Source organism: Lampetra planeri, chromosome 1 (assembly GCF_965212315.1).
Source record: "Lampetra planeri chromosome 1, kcLamPlan1.2.h2, whole genome shotgun sequence".
NCBI classification, from domain to species: domain Eukaryota; kingdom Metazoa; phylum Chordata; class Hyperoartia; order Petromyzontiformes; family Petromyzontidae; genus Lampetra; species Lampetra planeri.
The window spans coordinates 40,162,871-40,180,994 of NC_136107.1; the positions used below are offsets into that span (position 1 = coordinate 40,162,871).

Sequence of the window (18,124 nt, forward strand, 5' to 3'; positions counted from 1 at the left end):
TTAACATCTCTTCATGATCGACGGGTTGTGCATCACATCTTACTTATTCACGATGTACTTACAAAAAATCAGCAGACTACCTGCTGGATCTCCTCATTGTTTCGAAGAACAAATGTGACCTAAGGTCTTTGTTCATTTACCAGCTTCGCATTCCTCATTGCCGTACAAATACTGGAGGAAGGGCCTTTGCTGTTGATGCCCCCAGGGTCTGGAACGCTATCGCCAATAAACTGCAACTTGGATCACTACCTTTGAGATCTGCACTCAAAACTGCTCTTGAGCAGCTGTACATCCCTCGGTGCCACTGCTATGCAGAGTGGCCTGAAATCAAATGCATCGCTCCGGATGACCGCTGCAAAGTATGATCTTGAGTTTTGATTATAGTGTGCTGATCTTTAAAGGTGCATTGAAATGTTTTATACTCCTGCTGATACTCCTGCTGTTAGGCAGTGACTCATGCTGCCAGCTATGGCTACAAAGTTAGGTCGTACATGTTATGTCTATCGTTTATTTTGTCCTATGGTCACTGTTACATTGTTTGTATAGCTTTATTTGGGTGATTTCGAAAACGTATGGTTAAGCCATGTTTGTTTGTTGAAGTACGGAGTTAGCCTGATTATTTTAATCTAAATTGTCTTATGATTGTTATTGTTTGACTTGCAACCCACTGCGATTTTTGTACACAGTGTTGATATGCGGTGCTTTTTTATGGAAGACTTTGCGGTTTTTTTCTGGATGTTTCTGTTGCGCGTCGTCACTTTACGATGTTCTTTGTTCATGTTTTTGTTTGTTGCGGTTGCACCCGAGTCAAGAGCCGCATGGCTCACAGGGCTCTACCTAATACATGAAACTGAAAGCTCAACTAAGTGACGTATCATCATCACGTGGACATGTATAGCAAACAAATACTCTAAACGCGTGGTGATGTTAATTCTAAATGTGGAGGAAAAATCCGGAGGACCCAGAGAAAAATCCACGCGACCACGGGGAGAGAGAGAGAGACACGCAAACTCCAAATATACAGCAGCAGGCGTCAATTGTGTCAATCCACCGCTGGATGAATGTCTCAAATCTGTGCCGCGTTTGAGGTGTGGCGGATGTCTGGCCCCACAAAGAGCGCAGAGAGACAAAGTGTCAGTGAGCTGGCACGGTAGGGGGCACTGGTGGTGCATCTGCCAGTAGTCATCTCAGTCAACCCATGGCACCTGCTGGGTCTGTCCCGTGACCTCTGCCAGCAGTGAGCTTTCGACACTTAACGTGACGGCCTGCAAGGGCACCTAGCCTGGCACAAGCGCCGTGAGGACGTCAACGCCACTTAGCGGCGAATGGCGGTGGTTGTTGTCGTGCTGGTTGATGAGAAGTTGGTGAATGGAGGGGGTGGGGGAGTGATTGAAGAGTGAGGGTCTGTGATTGTTCAAGGCCACGTGAACGGTTTCCCACTGTAGCCGTAGACAAACCCACCTCGTCTTAGTGATTAGCCAACTCTGACTGTTCATAACCGCACTCCAAACCCACCCAGTACCCTCTATAAGGAGTCGGCAGGGCTGTGCAATTCAAACATGCAGCTCGTGCAGGATTGCACAGCAACATTCGACTAATTGGCTTAGCAGATAAAAAAAACATTTCGAGAAATAATTCAACGCATTCAAGACGAATGTTTTGTTTGAAACACTTTATTGACATATATCGTCACACACATGATTGCATTTTTAGTTGTGAATGTTTTAAAAAAGATGATTCTCAAAATTGCATAAGCTCGTCGTCGGAGCGTGGCTAAGCGCTGGGCTGAGCAGCATTTTCCTTCTTGTAGAGGCTGATGGCCAGGCTCGCCGTGGACACATCGATGCCCATCGCCACGCACGCGAGCGAGAATCCGATGGACGAGTTGAAGCCGCCCAAGTTGACGAGGAACACCACGAAGCAGATCACGGTCAGGAGGACCATGAAGGCTGCGGAAGCAACACAGTGGCGTCACAGTCTGCACATTCCAAGTTCGTATGACTCTATGTATGTGTGTGTGTCGAACTTCTTTCACACCCTACGTAGACCAACCGTGCTAATTGGAGGGGCCGGGGGAAGTACAACAAACTGAACACGAAAAGCAGTTCTAAAGAAATAGGTGTTCGATCTAGATGATGATTTAAAGTGACTTCCTAACATCGGAAGGAGAGCGTTCCAGACGGCCGCGGAAGTGCATCTGAAAGCCCCGCATGATGCTGCGGTCGCCACCGCCTTTGTCCAATGGCTGAGCCGAAATCCGCTGCTGCGAGGGCGACCCGAGTTTGCGTGATGATGGTTTATGCACCTTGACGAGATGAGCGAGGTAGCGTGGTTAGTTTCTCGCGAGCACATTGTGTATAATGAGCGCGACCTATAACGCCGTTTTCGTTCAGCAAGAGGTCCCGTCGAGTAAGCGAGTTGCAGTCCTCGAGCCTTGTCTCATGATGCCGATTGAAACTACCGGAGAAACGTGGCCACCCGGTTGCTGCAAGTGTTTGGATCGCGATGCGTGCAAACATCGCCACCAGGGAGACAGAGGCGACCGGGCGTGGTGCTGGCCACCCACCCTCTCGTGCGCCGTTCCAGCCTTCATCGGTGCTCGCTAACAGCACTTGCCCCAACAGTCTGTTAAGGCTATACGGGGGGGGGGATCTTTGTCTTTGTACACGTCCTGCCTTGGCTTTGATTGGCCCTTGCCGTGCAGTGCCGTTGATTCCGCCGTCTCAGTGGGCTCACCTGCACCGCCGGCCAGGCCAGATGTCAGCTTTAGCAGCAGGCCCATGTCGTGGTATTTGAAAAATTTGAGAGCCATCGTCGTGGCCGCTGCCACACTCATCAGCACGCTTAGAATCGCGAAGGCCCTCGCCGCTGTTCCACACAACAAGAACAACAACAACAACAACAAGGAGGGATGAAGGGGGTTAGTGATGGGCGGTGGGGTGAGGACAGGGAGCTGGTTGAGAGGGATCTTTCACTCATGGCACCTGAGATCCCAAAATCCCCGACACCTCAAAAGACGTCACCCCGCACGCGCAGACCACGGGGCAGCGTTCGCACCCACGTGCAGCCCTCGAGCCAGTCGTAGACATTTCCAAATTCCATCTTGCCATGGCCGAGGTTTGTGTTCCCCTCTCTCTACAATTGGCGACCACCCTTGAGACCTTCCCACCGCGCCATGCCGGAATAACAACTCGGCCATCACCGTGACCCAACCGTTGACATCGTTTTCACGCTGTTGGGTTTCTTCTTCTTCTTCTGCACGTTTAAAACAAATGTAAGACCAAGAGGAGGTGACCCCCCGGTGGCTCGGAGCTCAGGGTGCCGGGTTGGCACTCCTGGCACCGTGGGGGTCACTGCCGGGGCTGCCTCTCAGCTTTAGTTCACTTTGGTGGTCTTTCCCCTGCCCATCAACGACTGCACACAGCAACAACAACAACAACAACTCCTAACCCCGTCAGATTTCATTTGAGTTTGTACTCAATCTGGCTACATTCCACGCCTGACAAATTACAAAGCAGTCGCGACCCCCGATCTACGCCCTCCCACTTTGCGTGCTCGTACTCGAGATTGGCGAACTCTACCACAAAGGCCCAAAGTTGTTGTGACGTTGCACGGCGAACATTCAGGCTCCAGACGGCGACTACAAGGTAATGCATCTTAACACGTCAATAAGTGCACAATTGTGGTGAAAAAGTGTGGAGAGACCGCAATGATAACCAAGGACAGCACCTCTCCTTGCCCCCAATGAGCGTAACAAAAGCTCTTCAGCTCCTGAAGCTCCCAAGGTGCGCAGCTAAACGTCGGACTTCATCCAGAACAACAACACGAAGACAGATCGGGGAAAGCCACGCAGCCACAACCACACCAAGCCACGCAGCCACAACCACACAAAGCAAGGCAGCAGCAGCAGCACCTCCTCATGGCGTGGACTTGTGCACGGCACTCACCGTGGCAGCTGCCCGCTGGACATGCATAACTCACGCAGTTGCTTGTGCAAAGCTGCCACAGCCCTATGGATTCACCAAGCGCCGCGTGCCAATTGGGAAGAGCCGTGCTGACCACCGCGAAGATGATGCTGAAAGCCGCGGTGGCCAGGGTGACTTTTTGGAGCAGTTTTGGGTCTGCCATGTGGCCTTTTTCAACAACAAAAACAACAACAAAAACAATTGGGGTGTCCCCTTGTAAATACGTCGAGCGCCCAACGCGAAACCAGCGGTATGTGCACACGCAAAATCCCGATCCGTCTCGTGGAGGCCCCATAAATAAGAGTGTGGAGGTCACGTGTCTGAGCCGAATCGCGGTGATCATCTCCTTCCTGCCACCTCGTTGATGTAAGCAAGCACCGTGGGGTTGTGAAATCGGCGTTTGGCCACCGCAGAGCTGATTTGATGTCACCGATTCCCGTCCACGCGTCCGGCCACTTCTCTTTTTCGGAAAGCTGCACGTCCTGTTTGTTGGTCCGTGATGAGTGCCGATTTTTTTCGTGTTATTTCATTTTTTTTCTTCCAACCCGAAACGTTCAAACAAGGTCGTGTGAATGGCAACGCTGGGCGAGCGGTGGTTTCAAAGCAGAACGTTATCTTGTCACGACTGCCTCAGTCGAGTTACAGGAGGTGTTTGCAGCGACGATCTTAGGTAAGACATGGCAGAAGTGAAAACTAGGAGGAAAATGCCACAATGAAATGGTACATATTAACAGTTAAAGTAACTAGCGGTAAGTACCCGGCATTGCCCGGGCAAAAAAGGCAGACACACACATGCAGTTACACACACAAATTGACTGTAACACACGCATATCGACTCACACATACATACATAGACTGAACAACAACAACAACCGCCATTCGCCAGTAAGTGGCGGTGACGTCACGACAACACTTGTGCCAGGCCATGTGCACCTTGAGGCCACGTGAAGTGTCGAACGCCCGCTGGCAGGAGGTCACGGGGCAGACCCAGATGGCACAGGTCGACTGACTGAAACGACTGGCTGATGCACCGCCTGTGTCCCCTACTGTGGCAACTTGCTGTGCTTTATCCACCTGGCGCTCCGCTCGTTGTTGTGAGCGTCGCTTCTACGCCCTCCGTTGTTGCTGGAGGGCGACTGCCTCCAAATGCCCAGTAGCGTCCTTCAGAAGCCTCCTCCACAGAGGCCGATCTTGACACGGCTGGTACCAGTCATCAGCAAGTCGATTCAGCTCCACGTCCTCCTGTACCACATCACTCCATCTCTTCTCTAGCCCATGCCGCGCCCGTTTATCCCCCTCGATCCGGCCGAACAAAAGCTGTTTAGGCATGCGGTGGCTGGGCATGCAGGCGACATGATCCAGCCAAAGCAGCCTTGCCTGTCGGAGGAGCTCACCAATGGGACTTTGTCCACATCTTTCAAGGATTTGTGAGCTCCTCACACAATGCAGCCTGGTTAAACTCAGGATGGATCGTAGGCAGGCCATCCGAAATGTTTCTAACTGGCAAAGATGTTACATTAGGGGGGTCCAAGTTTCAGAAGCGTAGATAAGGGAGAGAATGACCATGGCCTAGAAGACCTGAAGCTTCGTGCGGAGTGACAGACCAGGTAGCTTTTACACAGCGTTACGCAACCGATGAAAAGATAATGTGGCTCGACTGATTCGGAGTGAGACCTCTGCTTTTAAACCGGAGCTGGTCATTAGCACACTGGAAAGGTATGGGAAACTCTCCACTGTCTCCACAACTGCCCCATCACCAATTGGGAGTTGTGGGGGTGGAGTGTCCGATGGTACAAAATACGCAGGCAGGTGCTTAGTTTTGGTGGGGCTGATGGTAAGGCCCCACCCCTTAGTGGCAAGCTCCAGGTTCAGCAGCAGCACCTCGAACTCCTCCTCCGAGAGAGCAGCAATTAGCAGATCATCGGCATACATAACGTGGGTTGAGCAATAGGGAGCCATCCCCTGACCGCACCCGGGTATCGATCAGCCTCCCATTGTATCTGTACGAGATGGGAATTCTTCCGGTACAGCCATTGAGGCTTCACGAACTACGTGGTCCAAATATATGTAAAATAATGTGGAAGCCAAAGGACATCCCTGTTGCACCCCAAGGTGTACAGGGAATATATCTGACTCACGGCCACGTAGTTTGACGGGGGGCCGCTCACCATCATGAAGGTCCTTAAGGATTTTGAGCAGTGGGTCAACCAGAGGCCAGGCCTACTGATGGTATCATAGGCCTTGAGAAGGTCAATAAAGCACACACATGGACTAAGACGCACACATGGACCTCCAGACACGCAAAAAATGGACTTACACTGAGTAACATGGAGGCATGCACACACAGCGACCAACACACACGCACATGGACTGAGACACACACACACACATATCGACTCACACACACAAACACATCGACTTACACACGCACATATGGACTCACACACACATAGACATCCACTTGAGATACACACACATGTAGTTCCACACACGTATGGACGTACACACGTACAGCAACTCACACACTCTCACACAGACATACGTGGACTCACACACACATTGACGTAAACAGACATATGTACTTACACACACACATATGGACTAAGACACACACACATGGACTTACACACACATATATAGACTGACACACACATACACATATGGACTGTGACACACAGACATGTACTTTAGATACACAGACATGGATTAACACACACATTGACTCACACACACACGCATTGACTTACACAGACACATCGAGTGACACACACGTTTATAGACTTACACACACATATGGACTAACACACATACATATGGACTGACACACACATACACATCGACGTACACGCACACATCGACTGACACACATAGACACACAAACGCACATTGACTTACACACTCAGATGGAGCCCTGCACACACATCGACTAACACACACACATGGACTAACACACACACAGCGACTGATAGGCACACAAATTGACTGACACGCACACTTGGGCTGACACACACACATAGACACTTTGACGTACACACACACAGGGGGCGTTGTCCGTTTGAAAAAGACACACACATGGACTTAAAGACACGCATGGCTCTACACGTACACACACATATGGACTCAAAGACACACACATGGACTCACACATCGACGGGCATAGCAATCCCCGATGATGGCAGAGCTATCAGTATCGCAGTACTACGTATGGGTAAATAGCGTGACGTGAGCGATGGAAACAATAAAAATGCATTGAAGAAATAAGCAGAAATCACAGACTGGCAGTAGACCGTGGCAGTGGCATAAAAGCGCAGCAAAAAAAGGGAAAATGAAGCAACCTAAAAATCGAAAAAGAGTTCCGTGAACACAAATATAATTATAGTAACATCTGTGAACTTGTTGAATAATGGTAAACAATGAACCTGAGTTGTTATCTGCACACAAACAAATAAGTTGCCACATGTTACAATCATTCTGTTTCATAATAGTAAGCAATGAATGTGAGTTCTTATCTGCACACACACATTACTATAGTAAGATTTGGCAACTGATTAGTTTAATAATCGTAAATAATGAAGCAGAGTTGTTATGTGTACACAAAAATAATTATTGTAATATATGGCGACGTATTTGTTTGATAATAGTAATCAATTAAGCTGAGCTTTTATCTGCACACAAACAATATCATTGTAATGTTATCATTGTAATGTTTGTCAACTAATGTGTTTAACAATAGTAAACAATGGACTTGAATTGTTAGCGTAAGAAGCAAGGAAATAAGAACTTACTATAGCCGTGTTGAGGCCTTGTGCCATGCGTAGCCCCGTCCTGGCCTACATTGGCAAGGCGGCGGAGTTGGCATGTTGCCAGGCTAGGGGCTGGGCCGCTACCCCCACACCCCCAGCATCCCCCGCCCGTGCAAGAATAATGGTATGTAAGCACTAAAATATGATTATGTAGGGAGTTTGTAGTATAAACTGGACGCATCGTGTTGGGGAGGAGGGGGGTTAAGAGGACATGACACTGTGAAGAAATATCCGCACAAGTTATGTGTGTCTGTGTGTTGCCTGTAAAACGCGTAAAAGTAAATGTCCCCCGTGAGGTCGAGCGAAGGCGCAGCACTTGGCAGGGTCCGCGCCCCCTCCCCCACGCAAATGGCGTCAGTTGGTACCGTCGATGGCGCACAATAAGTAAATAATAATACAAAGAAATGGAACAAATGTGTTAATTAAACTACTTTAAAGTTTACGGATGGGAAAACGGAATAGCATATTCCCACCGCGGGGCGTATGGCGTGCTGTCTGTCAATTCTTTTTCGATAAAAAGCCCACCGTTTGATAGGCAAATCCCCCGCAAGCGTGCGGAGACTTTTATATATAAGAAAAAGAGAAAGAAAGAAAAGAAAGAAAAGAAAGAAAAGAAGAAGAAGAAGAAGAAAAGAAAAGATTTAAGAAAGAAGAAGAGAAGAGAAGAAAAGAAAGAAATGAAGAAGAGAAGAAAGCAGACTGTACTTTCAGTGATAATAGCACTGTGTTAATGAGAAGGGTGGACAAATATTTCCATTGCGTCGTAACAAAAGCATCAGAATTTAGCATTGTCCTCGTAGCACGTACGATAAGCTGAATTTCAATGGTGAATTTTAAAAGCTTTCGAACGTTCGACTTGGATCACAGCTGGCCTTTCCAAATGGTAACTTTGGACACCGACACCTCAGATTCCACTCACCTGAGCACCGCTGCCTTGCTTCGTGGACCCACTTCACTACTGATAAGGAAGATTCAATATCTCACCGCCCTTAGTGTTGCTAGGTGTCTGTGCGGCAATATATAGTGGATGTGAAAGCAAGCAACACACGGGTTAACCATCCCCAGAGTGTTGTTAAAATGTTAAAGTGCTCATATATTATACAACTAGGCCTCGTTAAGTACTTTTCACAGAATATATGATCAAATACATTCAATGTAACATCTTGTCACGTCTCAAAGCTAAGGTGAGCTTGGATAATGCTTGATTGGGCAACCATCATGCTTAAAAACGACATCTCAGGCTGTACCGGAACTGCATTGTCAACGGGTCTGGAATGCTATCGCAAATAAACTCCAGCTTGGATCGTTACCAACAATACGATCACTCAAAAATGATCTAGAGGAGTCGTACAACCATAGCTACCACTGCTATCCTGTGGCCTGAAATTAAAAATATAGCTATAGATGACCGACGTATGAACTTATCATGTATTTTGATTATAGTGCGCTGCTACTGCTATTGTTCCGGCTGTTATGGATTGACTTATGCAGCTAGCGAAGGATGCTAGGTTTAGTGATTTGTGTTGTGTGTGTCGCTATTGTAAACTTTTAATCACATTTGTTGGGGAAACTGTTACGTTGTTTACATAGCATTGTTTTAGTAAGTTTTAGAGGGGCTTGGTTTGGCCTGATTTTTTTTATTGAGTATAGATTTATAATAAAATTGTTTTATCTGTATTGTATTATGATTGTTATAGGGATCAAACATCGAAATAAATTTTTTGCACTTTCTGTATGCAGCATTGACGGGTTGTGCTTTTTCTGTAGGATTTTATTGTTTATGTATGTGATGTTCAGATTTGTGTACAATTAATTGTAGGTGTATTTTGAAATTTTATTGTTTGTTGCGGTTGAACCCAAATCAGGAGCCGAATGGCTCACAGGGTAATTCCTAATAAATTAAACTGAAACTGAAACGGTGAGTTGTGCAGCAGGTAAATCGGGGGCGACTGCCCCGGGCCCCGTGCTTTCGGGGGCCCCACGCTTCGACATTAAGGTGTCAGATGTAATACTTTCGGTTTAGTTCGAAGGCTTTGTGGGGCCCAAAGTTGGATTTTCCCTGGGCCTCGCACTCCTCTGTGGAGAGCGCTGGCCATGCAGTTACATTTGTAATGCGAGCGTATGCGAGGTTTCGCCGCTCAGCTCTGGGCCAATCAGACGGCCCGGAGTATCGGGGCGGGGCCCAGTAATGTGGGCGTATGGGAAGGTTCGCCGCCCACCTCTGGTCCAATCGGATGCCCGGAAGATCAGGGGCGGAGCCTCGGGGCGGAGCCGGGGGGCGTTAAGGGAAGGGTGTAATCTGGAGGGTTCTGAAAGGGCGTGGTGGAAGGTGGAGACAGGATGACGTGGAGAGGGGAATATAAGGGGGATCCGGAAGAGGCTCGTGGTCAGTTGGCATAGTCAAGGAGCAGGACCACGTTGGGTCGTTGGAGGTCTCTGGGTGCCATCAGCCACGTGGCTGGAGACGGCTCCAAGCACACCGTCAGCCAACGGTGTGCAGGAGCAGGGAGGAGTGCGACTGACGGGAAGGGCACGCAAAAGGAACAACTGGTCCACTGTCGGGACCAGTGGAGTGTGAGCGGCATAACCAAGAATAAAAGAGAGAGACGGAGATCAAGTTGTGTGTTGTCGACGTCCTTTATTACACTGGAGTCAAAAGTGGCTCATGATGTCTAAGCATCTCAAGAAAAAAAATCAACCCGCGCCTTCTTTCGATGACGAGAACGATCTTACTCAAGATGTGGCGGTCCCGGGCGCGGAAGGTACGGACGGCGACGGGTGACTCTGCAGGGGTGCAAGACGTCATTGCTGGAGCCGGGCCATCTTCATCTTCCGGCGCCGAGGAAGGCTGGCGGTGCAAATTGACTCGCTGCGGACTGTTTTTCTGAACTTGGTGACCCTGGTTGCACCAGCGACGGCCCCGGGACAACCACGCGGCGGGCCGCTAGATGGAGAGAGTTCGCGAGGGCCCGAGCCTTCCGCCATTGCGGCCTCTGCAAGGCTCCCCGCCATTGTGGACACGTGGCAGGGCGCCGCCATCTTGGGCACGGCCGCGACTGAACAGCGGGAGGCCGCCATTTTGTCGCCGCCGCGTGATGCAGCTATGTCTGATGGAAGCGGCGGCGGGGGTCGCAGCCATCGCCTGCCGTCTATAAAAAAAATTCTGTGCTGGCGGGGACTGGAGCGCTTTTGCATGGCGCTTCGAATCGGCCTTCTTCTCCGTCAGGTGGACGGAGGAGGAGGCTTTTTGGAGGCCCTGCCGACGCTCCTTGATGATCATCCTTGAAAGTCTTCCGCTCCATTCCGGCTGAGAAGAAGGCGACGCTGCGGGGGGCTTTTGCCGAGATGGCGGAGGTGTACGAGCCTCCATCCGACGCTCACCGCAAGTTTGTTCAATGCCAACGTGCGCCGGAGGAATCGCCCGTTGCCTATCATGGCGCTCTGATTGCGCTGGCCATGGCCGCATACCCGGATACCAAGCCCTATTTGCTGGAGCCGCTGATGCTCGGGAAGATGTTGGAGCTGTCCAAAGACCTCGCCATCCCGATGCCCGTGTGTGGCCACGAGCCGCTAACCTCCCGGTTGGTGGCCAAGTGCCTCGACACCCAGTTTAACTTGCGCCGCTGGGCGCAGATGGCCGCCTGGACGGGCGATCTTGCCGTTGATGGGAACCCCACGGGATGGGCACTGTCGCGAGTCATCCTCACTCCGGACGACGCGGGGCCTGCCTAGCGACCTCACTGCTGCGGTGGGCCAGTGGGTTCCACGGAAGGGGACGATGGCACGCTCGGTGCCCTGATCGGCGCCTCGCCGGGACGTCGGGGGTGCCAGCCGGCGGGCCGACATGGCGTGCTATCGATGCGGCCGACTCGGCCACTTCGCGCGCGACTGTCGGGGGCGACCTCGTCTACCTTCTCATCCGGTGTCCCCGCCGAAGGACACGCCGTCGACGTCGGGCGGTGACCCTTGTCAGGCAAGTCGGTACGCATCGGACACCCGGCAAGGCCTGTCACTTCATTCGTCGTTACCTGCGTGTGATTCGGGTGCCTGTACTTCTAGGGAGTCTGTCGCCGAGTCGCCTCATACGGTAACGCAATGGCGGAAATTAGCTCGTCGGGTAGTTGCGGCTGCGACGGGGTCCTCTACCGTGCCGGGCTCTATTCAAGGGGTGGACGTGCGGATTTTAGTGGATTCGGGCGCGTCGGCCACTATCATCTCCGATGTCATTTTCCATCTTCTGTCCATTCCCGTGTCACGGGTGCGTCCGGCGTTCGATGCGTGTATTGCTGCTAACGGGGGAAGTATGGGCATTGTGGGCCAGGTCGAAGCGCACATTTCCATTGGGAACGTATCAACTTCGGGGACGGTGTTGATTTCCAGGTCCCTCGCTGTGCCTTGCCTACTGGGCACCGATTTCCTTGCTAGGATGCCGATACAAATTCTGGTGGATCAGGGTTGCATTGAGTTGCCGGCAGGACGTAAGATTTTTTTTTGCCGTCACCATTGACCCGTTCTGCCCCGGACCTTCCGGTGCAGGCGCTTGCTGATGTCTTTGTTAATATCCCTCCGGGATCGCAAATGCTCGTTCCCCTGCGCTATCATAAGCCCGTTCCTGGTGTTGACGCGGCGGCGGGCGTGCTGCTGTCGCCGTGCTCCCGGCGGCCTAGCGCCGGTTGCAGCTCAGACAATTGTTCGGCCGGGTCAGCCTCCGTTTTTGAATGGGGGTGCAGAGAACGTGTTGGTTGCGGCCAGCACGGTTTTGGCTCATGCTACTACCGCGTTCACGGCCCATGCTGAGGTTGGTCGGCAAGGTCTTGCAGCGGGGGTTACGGCTTCGGGATCGTCGGACGATCGATGGATCGCCGAGTTGTGTCAGGAGAACTCATCCCTGACTACACACCAGAAATCCGCACTCCGCGCACTGTTGTCCAAATATTCCGATGTGTTTAGTAAAAATGATTTCGACCTGGGGCGCACCTCGCTGCTTTCCCATCACATTGATACCGGGGAAGCTATCCTTAAAAAATAAAATGTGTTCTATGTACATGCAAGCAACCCCTAACGATTGCCAGCTAGTCCTAAAGGAAAATCATGTGATATTTTAAACATTCAAATTACATTTTAAAATTAACCACACTTAAGATTTACAGCATTGGTGATAAACTAGAACACAACCGTTTACTGTCATTCGCATCCTAGAAACTGCCCCTTTGGCTGTTTGTAATACAATGATTATATAATATAGCACATTGTAAATGTATTTTTAGCCCTATATATGTTTACCATTGTACGTACCAAAGTAACATTTTACGTTTACTGTCATTGGCATTCTCACAACCGGCTGTTTGACTGTTTAATTTACAACAATAATACCATACGTCACATTGTAAATGTATTTTTTTCCCTAAAATAGTTAATTATCATACGTAACAAAGTATGATTTTACGTTTCTATGCAAATTCAGTCTAACCGTCAGAACTTCTTTCCGCTATACCTGTAAGTTATTTCAACATCCACACCCACCACTCAAGGTCTCGCCCGGGCTCCTTGAGGACCGCTGCTTTGTGACATTATTTATTAACGACCACTGTCTCTACTCTTTGTTTTTTTCGGAAAAGTCACGTAGGTGAAAACAAAGTAAAATAAAAAATAAAACAACTAAATTAAATCACGACGTTTCGGAAGCAACACAAACATCAGTCTGATTCCGAAACGTCGTGATTTAAATAAGTTGTTTTATTTTTGTCCTATTTTGTTTTCACCTACGTGACTTCGATTGAAAAAAATGGCTTTCCCTGTTATTTTGGTTGCCATGGTTTAGCCATACAGTATCCCACTCTGCTGGCTTGAAGTCTTTTCTTTGGGCTGTGACCTCTGGGTGCCACTCCGATGTCCACCTCAGCAGCCTGCCCTCCTGCTGATCCCATATTTGTGGAGGCGATCATCTCTGGTGCCACTGGAAGAATGTCCTCAGTCCTCCAACAGTTGCTGGTATCTGCTTTTGGTGGGATGCAAACGTTGAAATCCCACCAGGTGGTGCCTCAGATGGTACCCATTTTACCAACCATGGAACGACCGAGTTCTATTGACTGCGGCCAAGTTTGACCTCATAGGGGCCTAATCTATTGTTGTAGAAACATTAATTTGAAGGAAAAAAAACACTGACTTTTCATTCAAAACACTAAAACATAATGCCCTGGACTGCACAATAAAATGTTTGTGGTATTTTAACTTGGCATTTGCAAGTGCTTTCTTCAAATATCCAAATGGCAGATTGGATTTTTAAAATTTCTACCTAGAATAGCATTCTGAGCATTTATCTGGGTGTAGAAGCATATATATCCTGATACCCTATACATTAACATTCTGGACAAGGATGAAGAGACAGTACTGGTCACAAAATAGCAGATTAGAGTGGAGGCATCCGTTACTTCGGACATTAAATTAATATATGTTCTTGGTTCTTTCGGTAAAGTCACGTAGAAGGGAAATAATAAAATAATAAAAATAAGACATAATAAAATACAATTCTCACGACGTTTCGGCCACAACGCAAGCAGCCATCCTCAGGTGAAGAACAGGGCTGTCGGAAAGACAGCGTCTGAATGGACACCACCAAGCTTGGCAGCGTATATTTAAGCTGGGTTAGAGGGGGAAGGGCGACTTCACAAAGAAATTTGCATATCAACAGATGCATTTAGCATATTTATGGAAAATGCAGATATGGGATTAGTCACTACTTGTGGAATGCGTAGGAGGTGGGGGGGGGTCTCAAAGTCATATTATGCCCGTGCATTATGTAGGATTAGCTAGCAGCAACAAAGGGAGGAAGTGGGGTTAGCAGTAATACAGGGAAGGAATTTTAATAGTAAGGAGATGCAGCAGCCATACCACCACGTAAAAAAATAAAATATAAACTACATCAATATTATAAATATACTAAATATACTCTCCAATAAGCTGAGCTACTAACAGTAAGTCATACCTTACAATTCTATGTCGCAACATTTTTTTATATGCCTCCAGCTAAACTTTTTCCTTACATGACACGGATCTACCCCGTACTATATACTGCTATAGACAAACCCAACATTAAATCATATACTGCATTACAAAACATTGTAATATTACACTATGTATTATTCTACCCACCCTACTGTATACTGCACTGCTGTATATTCACTATACAATTACGATACTATATATTACCTTATACATTATATTAAACATTACACTTTTATACTATTTATTATTATACAATCTGCTATACACTACACCATTGGCCGTCGCGTCAAATGTACTAAGAGGAAGCAACGAAATATGTCTATGGGAGAGTGGTGAAAGGAGACTTGCAGCGGAGCAAAGACTCCATTCCCTGCGAAGACTACAAAAGATATAAAGTCAATGACAGTGAGTGGACTGCGGTCTGAAAGTCACCGTAAACGTGAACACAACCAGTTATGATCCGAAATGGTTTATTACGTCCTTCCAATGATTGCTGAGGATCTTAACTGATTGTGTTCACGTGTGTTCACGTTTACGGTGACTTTCAGACCGCAGTCCACTCCGCTGCAAGTCTGTTGAAAGTTGCAAGCGAGAATGTCATCATCGCTTGCAACTGGTGTTGGCATCGTCCTCCTGATCCCGAGGGGAAATGGTTGATGTTCAGCACTGTGACTCATGCGCTACAATAGCTACATTGGATACGCAGTCCAGACCTTCTCAGCGATCCTCGCTGATAACGGAGAGAAAGCGACAGCCTCATTGACACCGTCCACAACATCCCACGTCATAGAGTTAGAGCGGCTGCGCCTCAAATATTGGAGGAAGTAGGTACTGCCCATCAATCATTATGCAACATAAACTTGTATTCTTTTAAAAGTTTGTTAATTATTGTGGGGACTGGAGAAGGCCTAAATGTTGCCACGTATGTATGTGTTGAACTTCTTTCGCACCGTACGTAGCCAACCGTGCTTATCGGAGGTGCAGGGGAAGGACACAAAAAGCAACTATAAATAAATGAGTTTTCACTCTAGATGATAATGTATAAGTGCATAGCCCCAGTGGCGTCTTAATATCGGACGGAAGAGCATTCCAGACTGCCGCAGAAGCACATCTGAAACTGCGCGATGCATTGATCGTCTTTGTTCGAGATAAAAAAAAAGCGGCTGTCTTTCAAAACAAGCCCAAACGAAATGTATTTTTGTGCACTTGAAAAAAGAAATCTTCGTTCTTCTCCATTCTCTGTGGTGCCTGTTGACTCAATGAGGTACATCTCAGTGTTGAAATGTTGAAGTATATCCCAGCTTGGGACAAAACGCCTTGTGGCCAATCTTCTTAAACCATGGCAAAGAAGTCAAAAAAAAAAACCGCAACCCGCGACTCTCAAAACATGAAAAAGACTTTTTAAAACAACCCCAATTGCACTTCTTTTATAAGCAGACTTGGAAATAATCTAGGGCCTATCAAGTAGGGGTATGGCGCAGTGTGGAGACAGAATAGCTCATGCGCAGTTTTTAAAGGACCAATGCCATTTTATGGCAATTTTCTGGCAGCAACAGTCGCTAGCAACGAATTAACCCTGAGCGACTATGGCAACTTGGCGGGCAATGGATTTCACTGGCAAGAGTTCTCTCTAACCACTCGTTTACATTATACTTCATGCATTAACTTATTTATCCAGGAACGCCACACTGAGACACAGGACTCATTTGTTTATTTTATGTTTTCAGCCAATCAGTATTTATACGTCTGGGAAGAAACCGGAGCACCTTGAAAAACTCACGTGAGAGGGGTAACATTCTATCCCCGTACAGATAGAAACAGATGGCGATTAGTCCACTTTCTGTCCTGCCTTCACCTGGCAAGCCAGAGTATGGCACCTCGACACCCAAGGGAAGAGAGTTTCGCAACATTTGTGTGATTCACCAAACCTCGCCTCCACAGTGCTGGATTAGATGCATGTGATCAAAAAGCAAGCATTTGTGTACCAAATAAAGACTCTCAACTATTTTTAACGAAGGTCCTGCCAAGTTGTTTGCAGTAAGGGCCAACGACTCCTATGTTTCATCTTAATTGAGTGATTTTCATTTGGAAAATTTGAACCATGACTCCGGCGCACAATTGGCCTTTTTTGTGAATAACACGAGGGGGCCTTCGCTGGTCACTGTGAAGCAGATGGCACGATTTTAACAGTTAATACACCCACAGTTCTTTAACCAGGGCAGACGCTGGATTCGAATCGCAAACTTCAGTAACAAGCTGCGAACGCACTGCCACTAGGCCAAGCTCAGAACTTTGGAAACATGCACGCTTACCAATGAAATGGAACGATAGCTAAAAAGTGTGCAAAGAAGCAAGACGAATCGAATTACACTGACAGTCAGGAAGCAGAACATATGGGTTTATTGATGATGATAGATTGTTATGCTTGCAATGTAAGTATTGAAATCATGTGCGTGAGATAGTATGTACAATTTACTCAAATTATATACAAATATGTCCTTCAACTATGCTCTTAATTAACTGCTCTTTCAACTCCTAGCCCACTCAGCTGCACTGTCAGCCCCGAGCCCAAGCGTCGAGAACCTTTTCTTTCCTGAGGGCCGAATGGGACTTACAAATGTCCTTGGTGGGCCACAAATAATGTGACACAAAATGTTTACTTCATGCATCGATTGTGTGCTCAGATCCACAAGACAACAGGTGACTGAGCATGCTCAAATTATAAATACAGTGTTGACAGGGTTGAAGATATTCCTCTCTAATACCCGATTAGTCTGGCAGAGATGCCTGCAGTGATGGATAAATAGTTTGTAGACCGTTTCGAAGCAGGAGGCCTCATGTAACCATGAGCCATATGAAACTAAGTCACTGGTTGTTTCCAGCCCGTTGGCCTGAGATTCCCCATGCCTGCCTTTAGGACCACATGTGGATGTTGAACGTGTTTTGCACCATACGTAGCCAACCGTGCTAATCGGAGGTGCGGTTTAAAGTGCACATCATGTGTCGGAGAGGTGACCATCGGATTGCAGCCTAACGAATTGGTCACTCACCAGTCTGTAAAGTTTGGTAGTGTCAACTGCTTGTATACTTGGATTGCATACTTGGATTGCCTCTGGCTACTCTATTTTTCTCCTTCATATAAACAAGGAATTGGCTACCCATTCTAATGCAGGAACATCCTAAAAATTCTACTCAATGAGACGGCTGGATAAAGAACTATCATCATTCTCGACAGACCTGTTCTCCACCTGAGGACGGCTGCTTGCGTTGTGGCCGAAACGTCGTGAGAATTATTTTATTATGTTTTATTATTATTATTTTATTATTTCCATTCTACGTGACTTTACCGAA

The 18,124-nt window shown here is 48.0% G+C and overlaps 1 protein-coding gene across 5 annotated transcripts; it reads right to left on the bottom strand.

Moving 5' to 3' along the window:
- Positions 1 to 1,657: 1,657 nt before the first annotated feature.
- Positions 1,658 to 8,793, bottom strand: LOC144722689 (uncharacterized). Of its 5 annotated transcripts, none has more exons than XM_078601032.1 (5): positions 8,688 to 8,793; positions 4,344 to 4,658; positions 3,948 to 4,133; positions 2,737 to 2,868; positions 1,658 to 1,949 (listed from the first exon to the last, which is right to left on the bottom strand). In XM_078601032.1, exons 3-5 carry the CDS (start codon positions 4,126 to 4,128, stop codon positions 1,774 to 1,776), a joined length of 489 nt encoding a protein of 162 aa, XP_078457158.1. In that variant the 5' UTR covers positions 4,129 to 4,133; positions 4,344 to 4,658; positions 8,688 to 8,793; the 3' UTR covers positions 1,658 to 1,773. The 5 variants fall into 5 exon arrangements, with proteins under 5 accessions (XP_078457158.1, XP_078457150.1, XP_078457132.1 ...); XM_078601024.1 differs by having other exon boundaries at positions 4,323 to 4,658; XM_078601006.1 differs by having other exon boundaries at positions 3,948 to 4,658.
- Positions 8,794 to 18,124: the final 9,331 nt, after the last annotated feature.

What these genes read in the sequence shown, in the direction of transcription:
- LOC144722689 (XM_078601006.1), bottom strand. Translation starts at nt 4,308, where the DNA reads ATGATCACCGCGATTCGGCTCAGACACGTGACCTCCACACTCTTATTT. An exon ending in TCCAGCGGGCAGCTGCCACG is followed by an intron (nt 2,869 to 3,947) that starts GTGAGTGCCGTG and finishes TGTGTGGAACAG; the next exon opens with CGGCGAGGGCCTTCGCGATT. An exon ending in TGGCCTGGCCGGCGGTGCAG is followed by an intron (nt 1,950 to 2,736) that starts GTGAGCCCACTG and finishes TTGCTTCCGCAG; the next exon opens with CCTTCATGGTCCTCCTGACC.